Consider the following 19,414-nt stretch of genomic DNA (forward strand, 5'->3'; position numbering starts at 1 on the left):
CTCCGGGGCGAGCAATGGACGTTGTGCTTCGGGTGGGGCTATTGGGCAGTTGGAGGGCCTTGAGCAAGCAAAATCGTCGAGAGCGAGATCCTAGTGTGGCCGAAGCGGAGCAAAGTCGTAAAGAGGGCGGCGATGGGGGCCTCCTCGCCGTTGGGAGCGATGAGCTCGAGGGACAATTGCGGGGGCGGATTGATCACGGGGGAGGGAAACGAGGTCACGGCCAAGTCACGAGGGCGGTTATATAGGCCGCACGTGAGAACGCCACAAACAGAGTACAAGCGAGCCAAACACTGCCATCGCCTGCGCACGGGCCACTTGCCCAGCAACTCCCCGCCAACAGCGAAGGCCCAACGGACGTCGACTTCCAATGTCTGAAGGCAGGGAGACCCCCGGTTACATACAGGGAAGCTAGATCAGTGTGTCCGCAGCTGTTTGCGTTGAATAGACTGACCTGTGCACAAGGCAGTTCCGCAGCACCTTTGTCCGTCCCGACGGACGCCCTTACTTTCGTCCGAATGCGCAGCGGGGCGTGGCTCGCCTTTACGTGGCGTCCTGAGGCTGTCCGCCGTGAAGGGGAAAGTAGACGGAGAGCGGGCTTTGCTTCATGGGCGTAGTGGGCCAGGTTAAACTCGGGCCACACCAGGCCACACCTCACGCGTCCGGATTTGACTGGATTTGATCCGCGCCATGTGTGCGGAAGGAGGAAGCGGGGGTGTTGAACTCACCCTCCGAGGTCAGACGATCGACAACGTCGGCCATACACCACGACGCTGCAAACGCGCAGTCCCGGCATGCAGTCCATCCCTCGCACGTTTCCTTTGGCCCGCGGGCAATGTGCACTATCCAATCTCCCGTCCTGCTGCGCCGCCTCCACTAACTGCCTGCTGCGGCCCATATCGCGCACTTAGTATAACAAACATGCCTCGCCGTGCAGACCGTTTTCCGCTTTCCGCTTTCCGCACCCTTTTCCTTTTCTTCCTTGCCCTTGTCACCCGTGTTTGACATCCCAGCGACATCTTGGACGACCCGGCGACGTTCTTTTGAGCATGCTCGCTGCCTCCCCGCTCGCTGCTGCTATCCTCGCTTCCGCAACAGGAGCCACCGCCACCTATAGCCTCATAAAGGAGTTTTCAGGAGATAACTTCTTCGATGACTGGGGATTCTACGGGAACTACGACAACCTCACGAACGGTACGTTCCATTTCAGCGCCAGCGTTCGAGAATGCACATTCAACTACACTCGGGGCGCAGGCGATGTTACTTTCGTGACCAAGGCGAACGCTACCTCGGAGAAACTTGCGTACGTCAACGACGCTGGCAAGGCGATCATTACGGTGGACAACACCACATCAGTGGTCTACAACTACAAGCGTGATTCGGTGCGTACCCTCTCTTCTTCACTTGTTCTATAAGGGCAGTTGTCGGTCTGACACTCTGGGGCACAGGTTCGCATCGCTACTGTGGACTACTACCCGGTCGGATCGGTCATTGTCTTTGACGCGACCCACCTGCCATATGGCTGTTCCGTATGTCTTTTGTATTCCCTCTCTCACGATCTTGTCTAAGAGATCGCGATCATGTGCAGGTATGGCCGGCGTTCTGGACGAAGGGCATCAACTGGCCTGCGGGTGGAGAGATTGACATCGTCGAAGGCGTCAACCTGATGACTGCCAACCAGATGGCCCTCCACTCTGACAGCGGCTGCAGCTCTTCGTCATCCGCCACGATGTCCGGTACTGTCGGCTCCGTGACTGATTGTTCGAACGCTTCTGGGTGCATTATCGAGGAATCGCAGTCGAGCAGTTATGGAGAGGCGTTCGCTAACGCTGGCGGAGGCGTCTGGGCGACCGAGTACTCGACGGACGGTATTAAGTGAGCCTGTCTCGTATCGACTTGGAAGCTTTCGCTCATGGCTCTTACTTAAATTTAGGATCTGGTTCTGGAGTGTGAGATTCAACGTCGATGCCAAACTGTTTGTGTTATCTGACGTGCGACATTTCAGCGCGACAATGTCCCCACCACTATCTCGGCCGCTGGCTCTTCGATCGACACTTCGTCTTGGGGCACTCCCTCCGCTAACTGGCCCGCTTCGTCTTGCAATATCAGCGAGTACTTCTCTGGTCAGCAACTAATCCTCGACATTACTCTCTGCGGTGACTGGTGCGTCCCTCGCACGCATGTTCTATTGGCACCCGCTGACCCCACTCCCAGGGCCGGCTCTGCATCCGTCTACAAAGCCACCTGTGGTGGCGACGGCTCCGCGACGGCGTGCTACATCAACAACGTCATCAACACGCCCACCAACTACACGAACGCGTACTTCGAGATCAACTACATCAAGATCTTCTCGAGCTCCGAGGTGGTCCTCACCCCGACCGTCTCCGGTTCGTCGACGATCCTCGTCACCGAGTCCGCGACCGCGACGTCGAGCTCGTCCTCAGCCTTGCCCAACGACGACAGCGCTGCGCCGTCATACGCACGCGCGTATGCGGCGTTTATCGAGGCGACGATTCTCAGTGGGGCGTCGTGGCTCTTGTTGTGATATCGGTTGCATGGGCGTTGACATCTGTAATTGCGTGACATAGGCGACATGGACGTTACCCTGCTCTGTTTACGTAGACACTGGCTTGGTACATAGCCGTGATTGTATAAGGTATCGCTGTCTACACTAAATGTTTGAACAATCTGGCCGTCTATCTGACTGCGCTACCTGGCGAAGTGATGGGTAGATTAGATTAGATTGCCAACGTGACGGGCTCCTGGGCATCGACGCGCGTCTCGTCTGGGAGACTCAGGCCCAGGGGCGTCCTGCTCGTCGCTGAGAGTTGTCCTTAGGCTTCCACGACTGCATAAAACCCCGCACTCTGCCACCTATGTCCCGTTCATAGTCTCCGGGCCCCCTCATCTCTCTCGACTCGCTTTTCACGCCCCATGACGGCCCCTACTACGGCCCCCTCCGAGGACAACCTCAAGGCCGCGCTGCTCGCGCTCAAGGCCGACAACCCCACGCTCGGCGTGCCCAAGATCCACGGCCTGCTCACCTCCGCACACCCGGAGTGGACGGTGAGCGAAAAGCGGACCCGGAAGGTGCTGCAGTCCGCCGGGCTCGTCCAGACGTCCGCGGCGAGCGGCGCCGCCCCAGGCCAGGTCTTCCCCACCTCCCGCCTGATCGACGGGCTCGACGTCGCGCGGTGGACGTCCAAGGTAGAGGTGCACTTTTTCGGCAAGGCGAAGGGCAAGGGCCTCGTCGCGCGCGAGGCGATCCCAGAGGGCGAGGTGATCTGGAAGGAGGACCCGTTCGTCCTCGCCCCGGAGTGGTGCGTCCCCCCCGTCTCCAGCCCCCACAGAACCGACCGCTGACGCGGACGGCCGACGGGCAGGGAGATCTACGACATGCAGATGTCCTCGCGCGCGTGCGGCCACTGCTCGACGCTGCTCACCGCCTCCGCCCTCGTCGTCCCCTGCGCCACCTCGAGCTCGAGCACGCCCTGCCCCGTCCACTTCTGCTCGCGCCTGTGCCTCCAGCGCGCCGGCCGCGCGCACCCGCCGCTCTGCGCGTCCCGCAACCCCGCGAGCGCGCCGCTGCTGCACTTCGCGCGGCGCAACCAGTGGATGGCGCTCCACGCGCTCGCGCAGGCCACCGCGCGCGTGCTCGCCGCGCACGAGGCCGACGCGCAGGCGTTCGCGGAGGACTGGGAGGCCGTGCGCGCGATGGCGCAGCTCGGGATGGAGGAGCGCGCCAAGGGCGGGTGGCTGAGCGCGGAGCCGGACCGCGCGATGTGGAGGCGGGCGCACAAGCTGTACGTCCAGGCGTTCCGGGAGCCGGCCACCGACGCGGAGAAGAAGCGGCTCGCGAAGCTATTTAAGAAGCCGCTCCCGCAGGACGTCGTCGAGACGCTGTTCGAGTACGAGGCGTTCCTGCAGGGGCTCGGGCGGATGAGTCTCAGTGCGTATCTCTCCCTCCTCGGGCACCAGTGTGGCCCTGACTTCGCGGTAGATCTGGAGGCGCACGGCGGGCTGTACGTTCTGCACTCGCACCTCAACCACAGCTGCAATCCGAATGTCTCTGTGCGGCACCTCGATCAGCGCACAGCTCTCTCGCGGATCACGCTCATCGCCCGGCGGCCCATTACGCCCGGGGAGGAGCTCTTGATCACGTACGTCAACCCCGACATGCCGCTCGAGCCGCGCCGGCGGAACCTGCTCGAGTGGGGCTTCGGCAAGTGCATGTGCGAGCGGTGCATCGTGGAGGAGCGTGAGAAGAAGGAGCGCGATGAGGTCGAGGGTGAGAATGGGGAGGCTGCAAAGGAGAACGCCGACCTCGAGGCGGAGTTGAAGGCGGGGCTGGGTGTGATGTGAGTGCGACGAGGAAACCAAAGGACTTGAGTTTCAACTTCGATGTATACTGCATAGCCATAAGGGTAGACACCGGTCGCGATACCAACATCATGTCCGAAATCTTATAAGTGAACATTAAGGCGTCGGCGCGATGAAGTACGAGTGTACCCTGCGCCTTGTGCTAGAAATCGCAACTGTGGGATATGAGGCTCGTCGTCTCTCTAATTGGTCTTCATTGTGAGCAGATCACGGGGGTAACGTACAGATGCACAATGGTTGGTGATACTCGCGCAGATTGACGGCGATACAGTCTACCCTCCTTCCCGATTATTGCTGGCCAAGCAACTTCTTGAGCAAGGCTCCGCCCATCAGAGTCACCTTCTCCACGTCGCGGCACGTCAAGCTGTACCGCAGCCCGCGCTCGAGGATGCCTCCCGCCTCGACCGCCGCGCGCGCAGCCGGGTCCTTGAGCGCGTCGAAGTTCGCGATGCGCTTCTCTGGCGTCGTGCCGTCGATTTCGAACTTGTCGACATAGAGCTCGTCGATGCCGTGCAGGTGATCGGCATACATCGACGAGGTCGTGATGACGAGGCTGCGCGGTTCGAGCAGGAGGCGGAGGACCGGCTTGGGGTCGATTGCGCGGCCGGTGCGCTGTGCCTCCGGCGCTGAAGGGGTGTCTGAGGGGGCAGGGGGGTCGTCTGGTTTGTATTGGTAGTAGTTGAAGACGGTGTGGGCTCCGAGGGAGAGGGTGGCGACAACTGGATGATATGCGGGACCGTCTTCATGGGGCTATATCGAAGCATCAATACAATATTGAAAGGGAGGGGATACACTGGCATTGACCATGATTCCTTGACCAGGAGCGTACTATAGTTAGGACAAAGGTGAATATGGATCGGAATCTGAAGGCACGAGACAGCTCACTTCGTTCATGATGATGTGATTGGGTTCTCCGTGTTTGGAACCCTCGAAAATTCCTGTGTCGCGAATGCGGCCGATGAGGTCAGGGCTGTGGGAGACATTCAGACAACGTCGTACCGTTAGATGGCCTATTTATGACACTCACTACATGTTCACAAAGTTCGGCATCTCCTGCGGTATGAGGACCTTTTTCGCAGTTAATTCCCCGCCTACTCGAGGCTGAGTAATCAGATCCCCGCGGACTGACACTAGCACTTGCCCCATATCTGCAGTCTACCTGCATATGAGCTCCATAGTCCGTCGAAGTAGCGCGTACCAAATCGCTCACCTGCGGTTTTGGAGTCGCTTCCACCACGGCTGAGGTGCGTCCACGATCTACACAAAGATTTCAGATGCGGCAGTTGCTGCGGTAGATTTGTGGCCGTTTGGTGCTGACCTTTCTGATCAAATACTCTTCCTCTTCTTCGTCTATGAAGTTAGGGACGTAATAGGTTGTTTTTGTACCAGGAACGAGGTACTCTTCGAGAGCTTTGGGGTGGCTCATGTTTTGGTCCTTGATGAAGAGCGGTTCTCGGGGTCTCAGCCACCAGTGCGCACCCAGTTGGGCGCTTCTTACTGTTCATGCACCCCCGTCTTTTCCTCATCTTCCTTGTTTTGTCTTCACATTCGCTTGCCCCGCTTGACAGTTTCATGACGCAGGTAACGCCCCCAAGGCACCATGCGCGCATGCCCTGGTCAAATGCTCAGTGCTGCCACTGGAAGACATGCCCAGCGACAGCCTCTGCTGCGCACCTTGCCACCTCATGGTCCCAGTGACAGTGGCGGATTGACATGATCCGGCAAGACCATCGCTCTGAAAGTACGCTCTTATTACTTTTTTTCCACGTTCTGACTGGATGAGAAGAAGGTGGGAGAGCACATTGTCCGCAAAACCGATCACAATGGTCAAAATGGGACCCTGCCAGGCTCGAAATCAGCGGTCGCTAGAGTTGTGAATCTGAAGTTTCACGTTCGCAGTCAGCCTATGTTAGCATGCCGTCAGGTTTTGACAGAACTCTCGCTGCGCGCAAGTTGAACGCTGGGACTCACCACATATCATGTCATCCCGGACTCTTGTCTCCCCAGAGAACCTCCCCTGCGAACGACATGTCCGCCGCCATCGCCGCCATCCTCCTCCTCTCCCCCGACAACCCATGCAACACCACCGTCGTCGATGACGCCACTAGCAAGGCACTCTACGTCGTCCGCACTGAGCACCCGAAGTCCGGCACAGTCACGCGCGTGTATCGCGCTCACTCTTCCGATGCCGACTCAGACGACTCAGAATCTGAGCTGGGGAAGAAGGCCGGAGGACACAAGGGCAAACACGAAGACGAGATTGCGTCGCTCGAATGGAAGAGCACGCGTTCCGACCGGGTGACTCTCGCCGGCTTTGGCGGACCGATGTCTCTTCGCGAATGGCTCCATCCAAGCCTTATTCCCTTCCGACGGTACCGTTGTCTCTAAGCTGTGATCATGCCAGCGATACTTAAACGACCTCGGTGTCTCACCCACAGGGAAGTGTCATGGAAAGACCGCATGGGCCGCAAGTACAAGTGGCGCGGGAACGAGCCGGGACGCCAGCTCGAGGTCCGTTCATCTGCTCCCATCTGAGTCTGTCTCATGGGCCTTACATGACCCACTTCCACAGCTGTACTCCGAGGACGATGGCTTCGCCTCCCTCATCGCGCGCTTCAAGCGCGTACACCGCGACGACGCCGGCGTAGAGAAGAGCGCGTGCTTGCTGTTTACCGCTCGCGGGCTCGAGGTGCGCGACGACGCCGTCGTCTCATTCCTCTTCCTCGAGCGCGCTCGGCGAGAGCTCGAGACTACAGTTGTGCGGACCGCGGACTCTCTCGCGGCGGGTGCGGCGGTCGGGAATGCTGTATTCAATGTTAAGGCCTGAGATAGTGAGCGGATGCACATGCGGGCAGGAGTTTGTAAAGGTTCACATATGCATAGCCTGTAGCTAGTATGCCATGGTTGTACAATTAGGCATAAACACAGTAGCAGTATGGTTAGGTAAAGCTTTGCGGGAAGTAAGGTGACAAATTCGCATCGATTTGCCTCCCAGTCGTATGCGAAGACCCGCGCCTTGGAGCAGAACCACGGCCAGCTGTGCTCACTCAGAACCCATCTCACGTTCGGGTTCTGAAATGGTCGGGGCATTGCTCTGAAACTCCGACCAGCTCTCCGCACTGCAATCTCTCGGTGCGCTTCAGACGCTTGCCTGTTTCATCATCGAGCGGACCCGCAGAACCTTGGTATGCCAACGCCAACGAATGGCGCGTATCGGCCTTTGCCGACGTACGAGATGCGCGCTCGGAGCCTGGCGCACTCGCGCACCTTGTACGTGGGTGTCCACAGCTGCACATGCTGCACCTACTGCCGATGGATGCCGGAGTGCTCAGAGAACGGGAAGAGGAGGCGAGTGCGGTAGAGGGACGGGGCCGACCGCCTACGCGAGCTCTTGTTCGCGGCCGCGGCGGTGCCGTGCAGGACGCGGACGGTTTGCGGTGCGTTTGCGGGCTGTTTCCGTGTCTCCAGAGGTGGAGCGTGTCTTTTTCGTACGTGCGGCAGTATTTAGGGTGGTAGGATCTGCGACGTGGAGTAGTGGCAGTGTGTGGCGGGCCCGTTCTGACTTACGAATCCAGATACACGTTGGCTACAGGGAACAACTCCGATGCGTACCGCAGCACGCTCTCCCTCACCGCAAGCCAGTCCTGGCAGCTCGATACCACACCACCTAGCACCAGCTCCTTCAGCGTGCGCTGCGTACACGTCGTCCCCTTCGTCAGGTCTTCTTCGTCCACGTTCGCGGAGAGCACCGTGGCGTCTATTCCGGGAACGCGCAGATGCAGAACCCTCAGGCCTCAGCTCCAGGCAGCCCCGCGCGAAGTGCGCCAGCGCATCGATCGTGACGCGCGCGCTCCCCTCGGGGAGGTTCGAGGTGACGGGCGCCAGCTCCAGGTTGGTGTACAACCGGAGGCTCTCGAGCGCGGGCCACGCACTGACCGCTGCCTGGATATCTTCGGAGGACAGGGAGATCCGGGGACACTTCAGATGGAGAGTGATCGTGAGGTCGGCGAGCGTGCTCAGGGCGCTGAGGGTCTGGAGCATGCCGGAGAGCGGAACGACGGAATCCTGCTCATAGGGGTTGTCCCGTTTGATCGCGATGCTCATTGAACGGAGGCGAGACCAGTGGTTGGTCATTGCGGCAAGGGCGGTTTGGAAACTTGACGAGTAGAATTCACACAGTGAGTCGTGTGTCGTCTGGAGGGAAAGGGAAGAGAGCGTGGGTGTATGCAAGTGCGTGATAACTCCCACGACACGATGCCACTGATGTGGACCCGTACAGAGGAGGTTGAGCGCGCGGATATGCGGGAGTTCGAAGGATCTCCGCAGAGTAAACCGTGCGTTGTTGATTTGGTAGAAGTAGAGCCCGAGGGACAACTCCGTGAGAGAGACGAGAGACGGGAGAAGTCGAAGGTCTTGGATGTCCTTGAGGGAGCGCAAGCGAATATTCCCAAATTCCTTGAGCGACGCCAGGGGCACGAGAGTGCGGATAATGAAGTCGAACGGTATCAGGGAGTGCGAGATATGGACGCGTTGCAGGTGGGGACACGATGCGCAGATCGTTCTGAGCACGGCTAGCTGATGTGCTTGTGCCACGAGCCGTTCACTGTCAGTGTGGTCCTTGCTGCGGAAATGGATTTCGACTGTTTTGACCTCGGACGAGAGAAGGGCCAGCTCGCCGTTGTCAAAGGGTCTGCCGTGAAACAACAAGGCAACGAATTCCGCTTGATTGAGACACGGAAGTATAGATGTGCCGCGAAGGAACTGCGGCAGTTCCTGCCAGACGGAAGGTCCCCCACGAGACGAGGGGAGTGAAATGGTGATCTTTCGGACGCGTGATGCGTATCCACTGAACCTCTTCCAGTTTGTATGAGTGCAAGGGTCCTGCGTCAACGTCTACCGTCCCACACGGACCCGTCAGTTGAATTCCGTTTTCGCGGAAGTTGATCGAACCTACAAATAGATATGAATCTGCGGTCCTTGCCGAAATATTGGACGGATTTTCCTTCGACCTTAGTTGCGAGATACCAAGAGTGTATAGGAGAAACGCAAGTGGGCGATCGTTGGGGGAAAGATGGAGCAAGGTAAGGGCGACTAGGGAGGCGGACTCGTGGCCGGAACGTTATGGTCACACAGACGAACGGTGTTCCCCTGCGAGGCTAGGGCATCGGGCGTATTGAACGGAGAGCGATATTTCACGATCTACGCAGTCCGAGTGGAAAAGGTTTTCAGCGTGAGACACTTCGTGCTAGTACTCTTGCGTGAGTCGTTGACAGTTGTGCACCGTCCGTCGTACACCCACTCAACCACGAACTCCGACGTGCCATCCGCTTCAACTCCCCGCCGACGACTGGATGCGCGACATCGCCGACGCGCCTCGCGGAGCACCTTGCATTTCTGCGCTCGCCGCTCACGCTGGCGACCACGCCCCATTTCCACGTCGAGCTCACCAGGCGCAAGTCTGAGACGATGGCAGTCACGGGGCGTACCTGCAATCTCCCCGGGGCCCCCAGTCCGATCTATTTCGAAGCCAATAAGGTACGTGTAATGGGTGGAGAAGCTGCGGAGGACATGCTCATCTATCGGACATGGTCAAATGCGATTTTCTTGGTTGTCGACAAGGAGAAGGGACACGATGATGCTCTCGAGATCTGTTTTGGTGATCATGATGCTCGTAAGGTTCAGAGGATTCCGTGTTTCCCGATGCTTTAATGCACCTCGGTATGTGGTTTTATTAAAGGATGGCCGATATTACTGATGAGAGTAAAACATTATGCACGGAAAAACCGCAAGAGCTGGATTCGAAAACCTTGCCCAGATGCAGCGCAAGCGCCCGCAGCACTTCATCAAGCGCTCATGTTGCGCTGACTGTCTTCCTCTCACCCAACTTGCTCAAGAGCCAAATAAATTGGTAAGTCACCTGGGAAAACCATCCGCGACTTGTGGATACATATGAGATGGTCATATTTGTGCCCCAAGCTCATATTCGCAGGTCTGAATCGTCATACAGTTCACTAGCTGCCGATGGTAGATTCCAAGCGTTTCGCTGGCACGTCGCTCATGGAGAACAGCATCTCAATGCCTTGCATGTGCATGTTTCCGGAAGGTACGTGCGCGGGCAAGAACGTTCAGGTGCTCAAAAAGGACGACGTGGGGCTTGTCCACCGCTGGCGCTCACAACCAGGACGCCCACACAAAACCCTTGTTTGGCAACTCTTCTGAACTCCGCCGTCCAGCCGGGGCCTGACTCGAGCACCCCAAATCATTCATGGGCTCCGTTCTCTCGGATTAATGCGCCGCCGCTTGAGCTCTGCGACCAATCCGCGACAAACGACGGCCAGCGGTGCCCCCTGGTCGCCGTGATTTTTCCCCGAGTCTTCTCGCGCTCGGTAAGTAGCTCGTTCTGTCGGGACTCGGCTGAGGACTTCTGTTGATTGAAATCAAATTTCCAGGAACTGCTGTGAGATCCGAGAGCGACTTCTCACCGCGAAGCACCTGGTGTTGCTTGGGCGCGGAGGGGTGTAGAAGGCGATTGGCCAGCGCGATACTCGGGATCCCAGTATCGCGGGCCTCGACGGGCCCTTGTGGCAGCCGAGCGAGCAGCCTTGTGCTCTATGCGGATCTTGCGTGATGCGGTCGCCGCTCGGGATTTGCGGTGGAGTCTGCCAGGCGAGGATAAAAGCCCTCCTCCCCCGAGTTCTCCTTCCTCAGAACCCCCACCACCCCACCACCTCGACGATGCTCTCCCCCCGCGGCGCGCCCCTGCTCATGCGACACACCACTCCCTCACTCCTCGGCCGCATCAACGGCGGCGACGGTAACATCCTCACCTCCGGGTGACGATGAACAGAGGCATCTCAGTTCCGACAACTGCCCTCCTCTCGCCGGGTTGGCCTCCAAGCGTGTACGGCACCTCGAAGGTGAGTTGTGTTCGCCATCTCCGTGCGCCACTTGCGCTGACCAACCCACTAGAACTCGGGTCCCATGTCACTCACCTCGTCCGGCACCGAGGCTCTGGCGTCGCTCGCGCGTCGCCATCCTCACCGCCATATGGGCAGGCGGGAGACAGCGTGCAGCGGTTTCGCGCCGCACCGCACGTGGGGCTGAGGAGGAGGTGTGTGTGCACTGCCCTAACCTCGCGGTCGTTGCCAACGGCTCGCTCGAGCCGCGCGAGACGCACTTCAAGGCTGACTGTGATATGTGCGTCTTTCCCTGATTCTCTCCGCCGACGTCGACGCTGACTTCTGCATAGCAGCTATTATGCCTGCAATACAAACCCCCGAAATTGTGAGTCACTTTGCCTCCATCGATCTTGAATGTGATCTGAGTTCAACCGCCCAGCGTCCTCATTCGAGGCCGGCCGTACATACAGGCTTAGTAAGGGTGCGGTCGATCGCTTCCCGCCGTCCAATCCAGCGGCGAAAGTAAGGCATGGTCCCGCGCCAGGCAGCACGCACAGTCCCGACAGATGCCGCTCCGCTCAGCCTGTCGGAAAGATTTGGCTCCGGGAAAGTCGTGCGTACTGCCCTCATTTGGGGTCGTCTTTCTTTTCTCTTGATAGCTCTCGATCTCTCTCTCTCCTCCCCACATCTATGCCTACGAGGACGGCGATCGTCAGGCGGCGCGCACGACCCGATGAATGCCACTCCGTGAACTATCGCGGAATGTTTTCCAGGCTCCGGGACACTCGTACGCGCCAGCCCCAGCTCGGCCCGTCCTTGACCCCTCTCTCTCTCTATTCTCACTATCGTCACTCTCATCTCTATGCCTATGTCTAGCTATGTTAGGGGCGGCGGGGGTCCTTACGACCTCCGTTTAAAAATGCTCCCCGAGGTACTGGCGCAGGCCTCTCCGTGGCCCTCGGGACTAGTACCCGTCGCTCGCGCGGCGGGGAAGCCAACATGCGCCTTCACTGTATTGCATCGTACTTGTAGACGAAATCCCGATCATATCGTTGTTTCAGTGTCAAAAAGTACGGCCATTTTCTATTGGAATCTTCGAAAATCCTACTAGCGAGGGTGCCCTCGCGAAGTCGTTAGCGTCGACGTAGCGGGCTTTGATCCGTGGAATGCGGTGGAGAAAAGGTTGGTGGCTTTCGAGTCCGAGCACATCAAATATGTCGCATCGCAAAGAACGGCCCAGCCCTACGCGGTGCGGAAATCCAGACTCGTCATCGGAAACACCGCCTCCACAAACCCCACGATCTCCGCCTCCGCCTCCTCGCGCGACGCCCCGACAACCTCCACCTCGCCCAGCCCGAGTGTGCGCATCGCCAAGTGCGGAGCGTGCCCCACGCGCGCCGCGTCGAGCGAGCCCGCCACGAGCGCCGTCCAGGGGAGGTGCATCACGCGCAGGCGCGGGCACGCGCGCGCGACGTGCGCGAGGACGTCGAGCGCGACGCGGGCGCGGGGCGCGGCCCTGAAGCGCACGGAGAAGTCCTCGAGCGCGGGCCACGCGTCGAGCGCCGCGCGCACGTCCGCGGACGAGCACGCGAGCGCGCTGTGGCAGAGCTCGAAGCGGAGCGCGCGGAGCTGCACGAGCGGGAAGAGCGGGGCGAGGGCCGCGCAGAGGTTCCGGGACGGGGAGAAGACCTCTGGGGTCGCGCCGTTCGGGTTGATCACTTGGATGCCGAGCGTAGTGAGGTGCGGCGCGCGGGCGACGACGAGGGAAAATAGGGAGTTGAGGTTGGGGAGGAGTTTGTCGTGCGAGACTTCGAAGGTGGTCATGGAAAGGGAATGCAGAACGGGGAGGTGGGTGTAGGTGAGGATGTCGGTGATCCGTCTTTCTGGGAGCCGCTCACTTCCAGCGACGTGAGGGTACTGAGAGTTGCGGTTTTTGGCTGCAGTCGAAGGGCCCTGGCCAGAACGGAAAATGTGAGAGATTCCAAGGCGGGTAGAATGGCCATCGACTGAAGATCTTTAAGCTGGAGGCTAGGCTGATTGACCTTGACGGATCGAAGATGTTTCAGACCGGACAGAGCTTCTGGCCACAACACCGAGTTGACCTCGACGCTTTCCAGTGACGCGCAACTTGCGCAGACGTTTTCTGTGACACAACAAATGGCTGACATGATGGACGGTGACCAGAAAGTCGTCGGAAACCCGATGAAGGCCTCCCGTACTGTGGGTGACAAGAGTGCAAGCTGGCCACTGTCGAATTCGAGCGGCGCGTTCGTCCCCATGGGCTGGCTAGTGAACGTGAAACGGCGAAGTAGGGGCAGGATGGGTTCTTCGTGAACCAGCGCTTGAAGCTCCATCCATATGGAGGGAAGTTGCAACGAAGCGAGCGGGGCTAGATGTATCTCGCGAACTGCGTGCGCGTACTCGCGGAATCGTTCCCATCGCGGGTGAGCGAAGAGGTCCTGTGAGGAGTTGAAGTGCGAGACCGTCTGTGCGCTAAATTCTCAGCGTCGGTGATGCGCGCTGTATGAGATGGAGCTGCTTACGTAGCACCATCCTGAATTGATGTATTCGAAGCCTTTGAGTGGACGATCACCCTCCCTGGGCTGGCTATGCCGAGAGCATGAAGGAGATGGACTAAGGGTTGATCGTTTGGGAGTGATCGCCAAAGGACGGTGAGTGCGGGGCAAGTGAACTCTCGGCAGGAGAGAGCGAGGGCAAGAAGTGTTTTCTCGCCGTGTTCTAGATGTCGACAATAGGTGAACGTTTCGAAAAGCACGTCTTCAATCTCGTGAAAGGGCATAGCTTCTACTCAACTAGGCCGCCGTTTTGACCTTCAGGTCAGCGACTTTTTTTGAGCGCCGGATCGCCGACGGACTTACTTGCTTTAGGGCGTTAAACAGGGTTCAGGGGTATAGTTCATGTCTGATGCATTACTGAGCACCGCCTACTTATAGAAAGAGAGAGAGAGAGGGCAGTTCGGTCACCCGGAGGTGACCCCGGAACCCTACTTAGATAAGTACGGCAGCACGCCGATTCCCAAGGTAGAGAAACCCGATCGGAGCTGAGAACGGTCTAAGAATGACGCTCAAACCTCCGCGAACGGATAGTCGATGTAGCCGTGAGGATCTTCGGTGTTGTAGAAGAGACTGACGTCCCACTCGGTGAGAGGAATGTCCTTCAGCAGCCGCAGCGGCAAATCGGGCTGTGGGATGTCGACGTTAGCACATATGCCCCTCTTCCACGAACACCGGATATGCGCACATTGCTGACCCACGCTCGCCCGAATCCGATCAGCTGTCGATCTGCAACCTTCATCGCAGTCGCCCGTGTGTATCCTCCGGTCGTAACGAGCGGGCGGGGCTGCCAGATCTTTCGGATGAACTCGTTCGACTTCAGAGACGAGCGGCTCAGCACGGGGATCCTATAAAAACGACAGGAGATCGCACCTCGCCCTCTGCACTGGCACGGAAGCGGCCCCCGCGATTCCCGGTTCGACAACATGGAGGAACGCCATGTTGGGGTGTTTGGCGGCCATTTGCTCTACCAAGTGCGAAAACGTCGGGATCGGATCCTCCATACGCATCCCTACAATCCCCGGTGTGAGCGCGCGATCGCTTCTTAGAGACACTGTGTCCACGCACCTTGGAATTTCCCCCAAGGGCTCAAGCGGATTGCCGTCTTCTCTTCCCCGACCGCCGCGCATACAGCATCCACCACCTCAAGTGTGAACCTGCATCGGCCCGCGATCGAGCCGCCGTACTCGTCCGTGCGCCTGTTGACATGTCTTGTATGAACTGGTCGACGAGGTACCCATTCGCGCCGTGGATCTCCACCCCGTCGAACCCCGCGTCCACGACCGCGTTCCGCGCCGCCTGCGCGAACGCAGCCACGTACTCCTCGATCTCTGCGCACACGCCCTCAGCAACAAAGCCCAAGCACCCGCAACCGGACGCGCTCACCTTCAATCGTAAGCGGGCGCGGAACGTCCTCCTCCCTCCCCGGCACGGGCACATCCGACGCGGAGACGTACGCGAACCCCGGCTCCGTCTCGCGGATGTACCCCACGCGCGCGGCTCGCCCGACCGCCCACAGCTGCATGAAGATGTACGAGCCCTTCGCGTGCACGGCGTCCGCGACCTGGCCCGTGCGCGCGCGCGTCAGCGTCCCTCGAGCCTCCGTACGTTACGCGGATACGGGGAGACGGTGCTCACGCGCTTCCACCCCGCGACCTGCGCCGCGCTCCACACCCCGGGCGAGTTCGGCCCGCGCCCCTCCGCGGCGCGCGACACGCTGGTCGCCTCCGCGATGAGGAGCGTCCCTGAGGTGCTCGCGCGCTGCGCGTAGTGCTCCTCGGCGAGCGCGCCGTGGACGCCGCCCGGGCGCGCGCGCAGGCGTGTCAGCGGCGCGAAGACGACGCGGTGCGCGAGCGTCAGGTGCCCGACGCGTGCGGGCTGGAAGAGCTTGCTGGGGGGAGGGGAGGGGGCGTCGCCTATCGCGTGGAGGTGGAGGTGGAGGGAGAGAGCAAGAGCGATGTAAAATAGCGCGAGACGGGAGTCCGACTGCAAGACCTGGAGGCGCCGGCTTGGTCAGCGCGAGGACCGACTGCCGTACGTTGGAACCAAATCTGAGAGATGGATGGGAAGAAGTTGCGCGGAAGCCTCAAATAGCTTCGAGTGAGCTGTAGAGATTCGTCAGTGCACGCTCTGCTGAGGAAGCCATCTTACCACGTCGGTAGGCAGGACTCTCCCAGGCTGGGCTCAAGGATAACGAACGTCGTGGATTCTCGGCATTATCAATACATGGACACTGTACAGTCTAAATGTGACCCGGGACGAAGCCAATGAGTGCGACAGCGATACAACGATGTGGACGAACCAACGATCTCCCCTTCCACCCCACAGCACCCTCTCACGACTGCAGCAGCCCGGGCGCCTCGTAGTCCATCGGGAGGTCCTTCCGCTCCATCCACGCCGCGTCCCCCGTCCCGAAGTCGACGCCCTTCGCGCAGTCCAGCCGCCGCCGCGCGGGCAGCTCCTTGAGCTCGACCCGCCCGCTCTTCGCGCTGCCGTCGCCGCCGTGGCGGACGACGACGTAGTGCTCGCCGTGCCAGCCGACGAAGTCGAGCGTGGGCAGGTCCTGCGCGATGCTCCGCGCGTGCGCCGCCCACTCCTCCGTGTGCAGCTGGTACTCCTTGTCCGAGAGCAGGTTCGGCTGCGGTCGCCGCCGGTTGCTGTCCAGGTGGAGCATGCTGATCGAGTGGAAGACCTTGAACGCCTTCGCGTAGTGGTGCTGCTGGGAGGTCAGGAAGAGCACGCTGGACACGAGTGGAAGAACGCACGATGAGCTTCTCAGAGACGGCAGTCTCGAGGTGAAGCGCAGAGAGCTCCCGCGGGATCGCCTTGAGAAGGATGTGGAGCGACGCATCGTTGAGTTTCGGAATCCGCACCCGCAGCACCCGGAGTCCCTTGAGGGCCGGCAGGACGCTGTGCACCAGGTCCCACGGGCAGTTTCCGAGGTCGAGTCTCCGTAGTTTCGGGCGTTGCTTGAGGAACTGCGCGACGCTCTGGAACAGCCCGAGGTCATCGTCATGCCCGACCATCACGAATCGGAACTCCTCGAGGTGCGGCAAGAACGTGTGGACGCCGTCGATGATGTGGTCGCTCCCAAAGACGACGCTTGCCGAGCATGGCTCCTCGAACGTCCCGTGCAGCGTCAGGCTCTCGAGCCGATGTGCGTGCGCAATGCGCGCCAGTACGACGTGCGAGATGCGGGTGTCGACGAGCTCGAGCTGCGTCAGATTCCGGATCGTTGCCGACTGGAATGCGTGGTCCCATGAATGGTTCCGCTGCAGGTACGCGCCAAGCGTGAGGTGCCGCAGCGTTTCCTGGTTTTCGTCAAGCACGGTCCGGACCTCGCCCATGTCGGCAAATCCGTCGTCGTCCTCGGCACGCAGGATGAACGTGCGCAAGCCGTGGAAGCCGCTCTGTCGTGAGGGCCGGTCAGAAGGCGGATGCCGTCGGCGACAAAAACAAACGTACCACTCCGACAGCGTCAAAGTGCCAACCAATGAGCCCAAGTGTGTGGAGGCGTGGTTGTGCTTGAAGTACGGCCTGTACGAGGTCCGCTCGTAGCTCAGGATACCCGATCCACTCGAACTCGCGGAGTGCAGAGAATGCGGGAAGCGCTGAGATGAACATGCCTGTGACCGGGATGAGAAAGCGGTAAGGAAAGGGAGTGCGAGTACTGACGGCAAATGATGTCGAACATGTCGTTTTCTTCGTACGCCCAGTGTAACCGAAGTGCTTTGACTCGCCTTGCGAATGTCGGATCCGCCTTGACTCTGTCAAAGATATCGAGGCCTCGGTTGTGTTCTTGGTCCTCGCCAAAGTAGAGGTCGACAGTGTGGAAGATGAGCCGTACTGCAATGTCCCTGTGGAAGGCCGAAACGAAAAGCCATGTGCGAAGGTGGTAGCGGGGGATAAAACGGGCGATGCGCTCCCAAATTTCTGGGGGAGCCCTTTGTGAAGCTGGTTCGTCGACGAAGTGGATCTAAAGGCAGCCATGAGCATTTGCCTTGATATGGCAATAGCAACGTCCACTCCTCCACCTCTGCCTTGCCAAAAGCCCTCCAAAGAGTAATGGGCGTGCAGGGCGTATGCACTCTCCAAAAAGCCACCTTCCGCCTCTCCTTGCACGCCTGTGCCACAAAACTGCAGCGACCATTCTCCACCCCGCGTCGTTGGTGCGCATACATGAAGTCGCCCTCCCTCTTGGATGCCCGTCCCAATCGCATCGACCAGTCATGACCTCGTCCGTTGTGCACGACGCCCAACTCCCCCCACTCCCACAAATCTCAAAAGACGCATATGCTCACCATATCGCTTCTCCTGAGGAACCCCTGCAGCTGCCGGTTGGACGGGTCGAGCTTCGCGACGGCCTGGAAGTCGGCCTGGGCCTTGGCCATGAGCCTCTCGCCCGCCATCTTGCGCGCATTCCCGCGGGCGAGCAGGGCACGCGAGATGTCCTGCGTCTCCAGGTTGGGCGTGCGCAGGTACACCTCCAGGTACTTCTCGACCTCGTCGCCGTATCTGCACGCCAACGCCACGGTCAGCACGAGCACGGACGCCCGCCCGCCACACGGGCGAGCGCGTGGGGAGGAGGAGACGGGGACGGGGACGGGGACGCACCGTCCGGCCTCGATGAGCGCGAGGGCGGTCTCGAGCAGGAAGCCGGCCTTGCGGACGTGGGTGAGGGACTCGACGGCGTCGAAGACGGTCTGGGTGAGCTCATCGTGCGCCTGGGTCTGCATGCTGCAGGAGGCGGCGGCGGGAACGAGGGCGTTGTGGAGCGGCATGGCGCGGGGCGAGCGGCATGAAGCTAAAGACCGTGGGCTGGCGTGAGCGTGGGCGTGGGCGTGGGCAGGCGGGGTCGAACGAGGGCCCGAAGCCGGGGAGGCGGGGGAGAGGAAGTATGGAGACGGCGTGCGCGCAGCTGCGCACAGGGTGCCAGCCGTGCGGGGCGCGGGCTCCAATAATGCCCCGGCAGATCTGTCCGCCCCGTCCCGGCTCCCTGGCGGTGGTCCCAACTTGGTCCCAACAGCGTCCGCGGCCCGGTCTCACGGTGCAGGCCGCGGATAGAACTGCTTGCGGGAACACAGACCGTCGTCGAGTCGCACCTGCCGCCACCATCGAGTGCAGGCCCCGAGCCGCAATACGGGCGAGTGTGGCTGCGACGTTCCCCGGGGAACAGCCTTGTCTCTGCCCGTTTTGATTCTTTCCCATTTCACGTCGCTATCGTATCATCCACGGACGTTCACAAACGCGGTCCTTGGCGAGTACCGTCGCCACCCTTCTGCTCGTCCAACGCCCTCCACGCTCATCGACATCCCTCGCAACGACACGCAGATAAGCCACGAGCTAGCGGTGAGACCTCCGGCCGCTGCAACCGGCCCGTTCCTCGACCTCCGCGCGACTTTTCCACCTTCAGAGGCAGAAAGGTGCCTCTTGCCCCCTTCATTATCAGGCCCCCTCCGGCCCCAGAAGCATCCCGTCGATCCTAGGCCCTGACAGGCCTCAGTCACGGCGATCCAGGCAAGTCAACGTGCCGCGGACTCGCACACATCGCGGCCCGCCGTTACG

At 60.1% G+C, this 19,414-nt stretch overlaps 8 protein-coding genes across 8 annotated transcripts; 4 read left to right on the forward strand and 4 right to left on the reverse strand.

The window, feature by feature from the left end:
• Window positions 1-1,046: 1,046 nt before the first annotated feature.
• BXZ73DRAFT_55167 (concanavalin A-like lectin/glucanase domain-containing protein) lies at window positions 1,047-2,542 on the forward strand (the record flags this gene model as incomplete). Its single annotated transcript, XM_048021293.1, has 7 exons — window positions 1,047-1,191; window positions 1,252-1,379; window positions 1,446-1,526; window positions 1,586-1,872; window positions 1,931-1,946; window positions 2,003-2,160; window positions 2,212-2,542. The coding sequence occupies 7 exons, from the start codon at window positions 1,047-1,049 to the stop codon at window positions 2,540-2,542; spliced, it is 1,146 nt and encodes a 381-aa protein (XP_047872443.1).
• Window positions 2,543-2,931: 389 nt separating this feature from the next.
• Window positions 2,932-4,359, forward strand: BXZ73DRAFT_92849 (SET domain-containing protein; the record flags this gene model as incomplete). The annotated part of the gene is made up of 3 exons (XM_048026498.1): window positions 2,932-3,317; window positions 3,381-3,946; window positions 3,998-4,359. 3 exons carry the CDS (start codon window positions 2,932-2,934, stop codon window positions 4,357-4,359), a joined length of 1,314 nt encoding a protein of 437 aa, XP_047872444.1.
• Window positions 4,360-4,665: 306 nt separating this feature from the next.
• BXZ73DRAFT_55170 (uncharacterized protein) lies at window positions 4,666-5,803 on the reverse strand (the record flags this gene model as incomplete). Its single annotated transcript, XM_048021295.1, has 7 exons — window positions 4,666-5,127; window positions 5,182-5,205; window positions 5,263-5,347; window positions 5,405-5,471; window positions 5,503-5,513; window positions 5,588-5,634; window positions 5,696-5,803. The coding sequence occupies 7 exons, from the start codon at window positions 5,801-5,803 to the stop codon at window positions 4,666-4,668; spliced, it is 804 nt and encodes a 267-aa protein (XP_047872445.1).
• A 602-nt stretch (window positions 5,804-6,405) lies between these two features.
• BXZ73DRAFT_55157 (uncharacterized protein) lies at window positions 6,406-7,204 on the forward strand (the record flags this gene model as incomplete). Its single annotated transcript, XM_048021291.1, has 4 exons — window positions 6,406-6,540; window positions 6,619-6,749; window positions 6,816-6,888; window positions 6,950-7,204. 4 exons carry the CDS (start codon window positions 6,406-6,408, stop codon window positions 7,202-7,204), a joined length of 594 nt encoding a protein of 197 aa, XP_047872446.1.
• A 476-nt stretch (window positions 7,205-7,680) lies between these two features.
• BXZ73DRAFT_106702 (uncharacterized protein) lies at window positions 7,681-8,511 on the reverse strand (the record flags this gene model as incomplete). Its single annotated transcript, XM_048016698.1, has 3 exons — window positions 7,681-7,858; window positions 7,945-8,134; window positions 8,163-8,511. The coding sequence occupies 3 exons, from the start codon at window positions 8,509-8,511 to the stop codon at window positions 7,681-7,683; spliced, it is 717 nt and encodes a 238-aa protein (XP_047872447.1).
• Window positions 8,512-11,112: 2,601 nt separating this feature from the next.
• On the forward strand, window positions 11,113-11,481 carry BXZ73DRAFT_106703 (uncharacterized protein; the record flags this gene model as incomplete). Its single annotated transcript, XM_048016699.1, has 3 exons — window positions 11,113-11,210; window positions 11,276-11,294; window positions 11,347-11,481. 3 exons carry the CDS (start codon window positions 11,113-11,115, stop codon window positions 11,479-11,481), a joined length of 252 nt encoding a protein of 83 aa, XP_047872448.1.
• Window positions 11,482-12,518: 1,037 nt separating this feature from the next.
• Window positions 12,519-13,100, reverse strand: BXZ73DRAFT_81736 (uncharacterized protein; the record flags this gene model as incomplete). The annotated part of the gene is made up of 1 exon (XM_048023557.1): window positions 12,519-13,100. The coding sequence occupies one exon, from the start codon at window positions 13,098-13,100 to the stop codon at window positions 12,519-12,521; it is 582 nt and encodes a 193-aa protein (XP_047872449.1).
• A 3,084-nt stretch (window positions 13,101-16,184) lies between these two features.
• On the reverse strand, window positions 16,185-18,585 carry BXZ73DRAFT_55175 (uncharacterized protein; the record flags this gene model as incomplete). Its single annotated transcript, XM_048021297.1, has 6 exons — window positions 16,185-16,565; window positions 16,615-17,259; window positions 17,315-17,475; window positions 17,525-17,825; window positions 18,151-18,364; window positions 18,464-18,585. The coding sequence occupies 6 exons, from the start codon at window positions 18,583-18,585 to the stop codon at window positions 16,185-16,187; spliced, it is 1,824 nt and encodes a 607-aa protein (XP_047872450.1).
• Window positions 18,586-19,414: the final 829 nt, after the last annotated feature.

Source organism: Epithele typhae, assembly GCF_022376455.1.
Source record: "Epithele typhae strain CBS 203.58 chromosome Unknown BXZ73scaffold_89, whole genome shotgun sequence".
Classification (NCBI taxonomy): Eukaryota; Fungi; Basidiomycota; class Agaricomycetes; order Polyporales; family Epitheliaceae; genus Epithele; species Epithele typhae.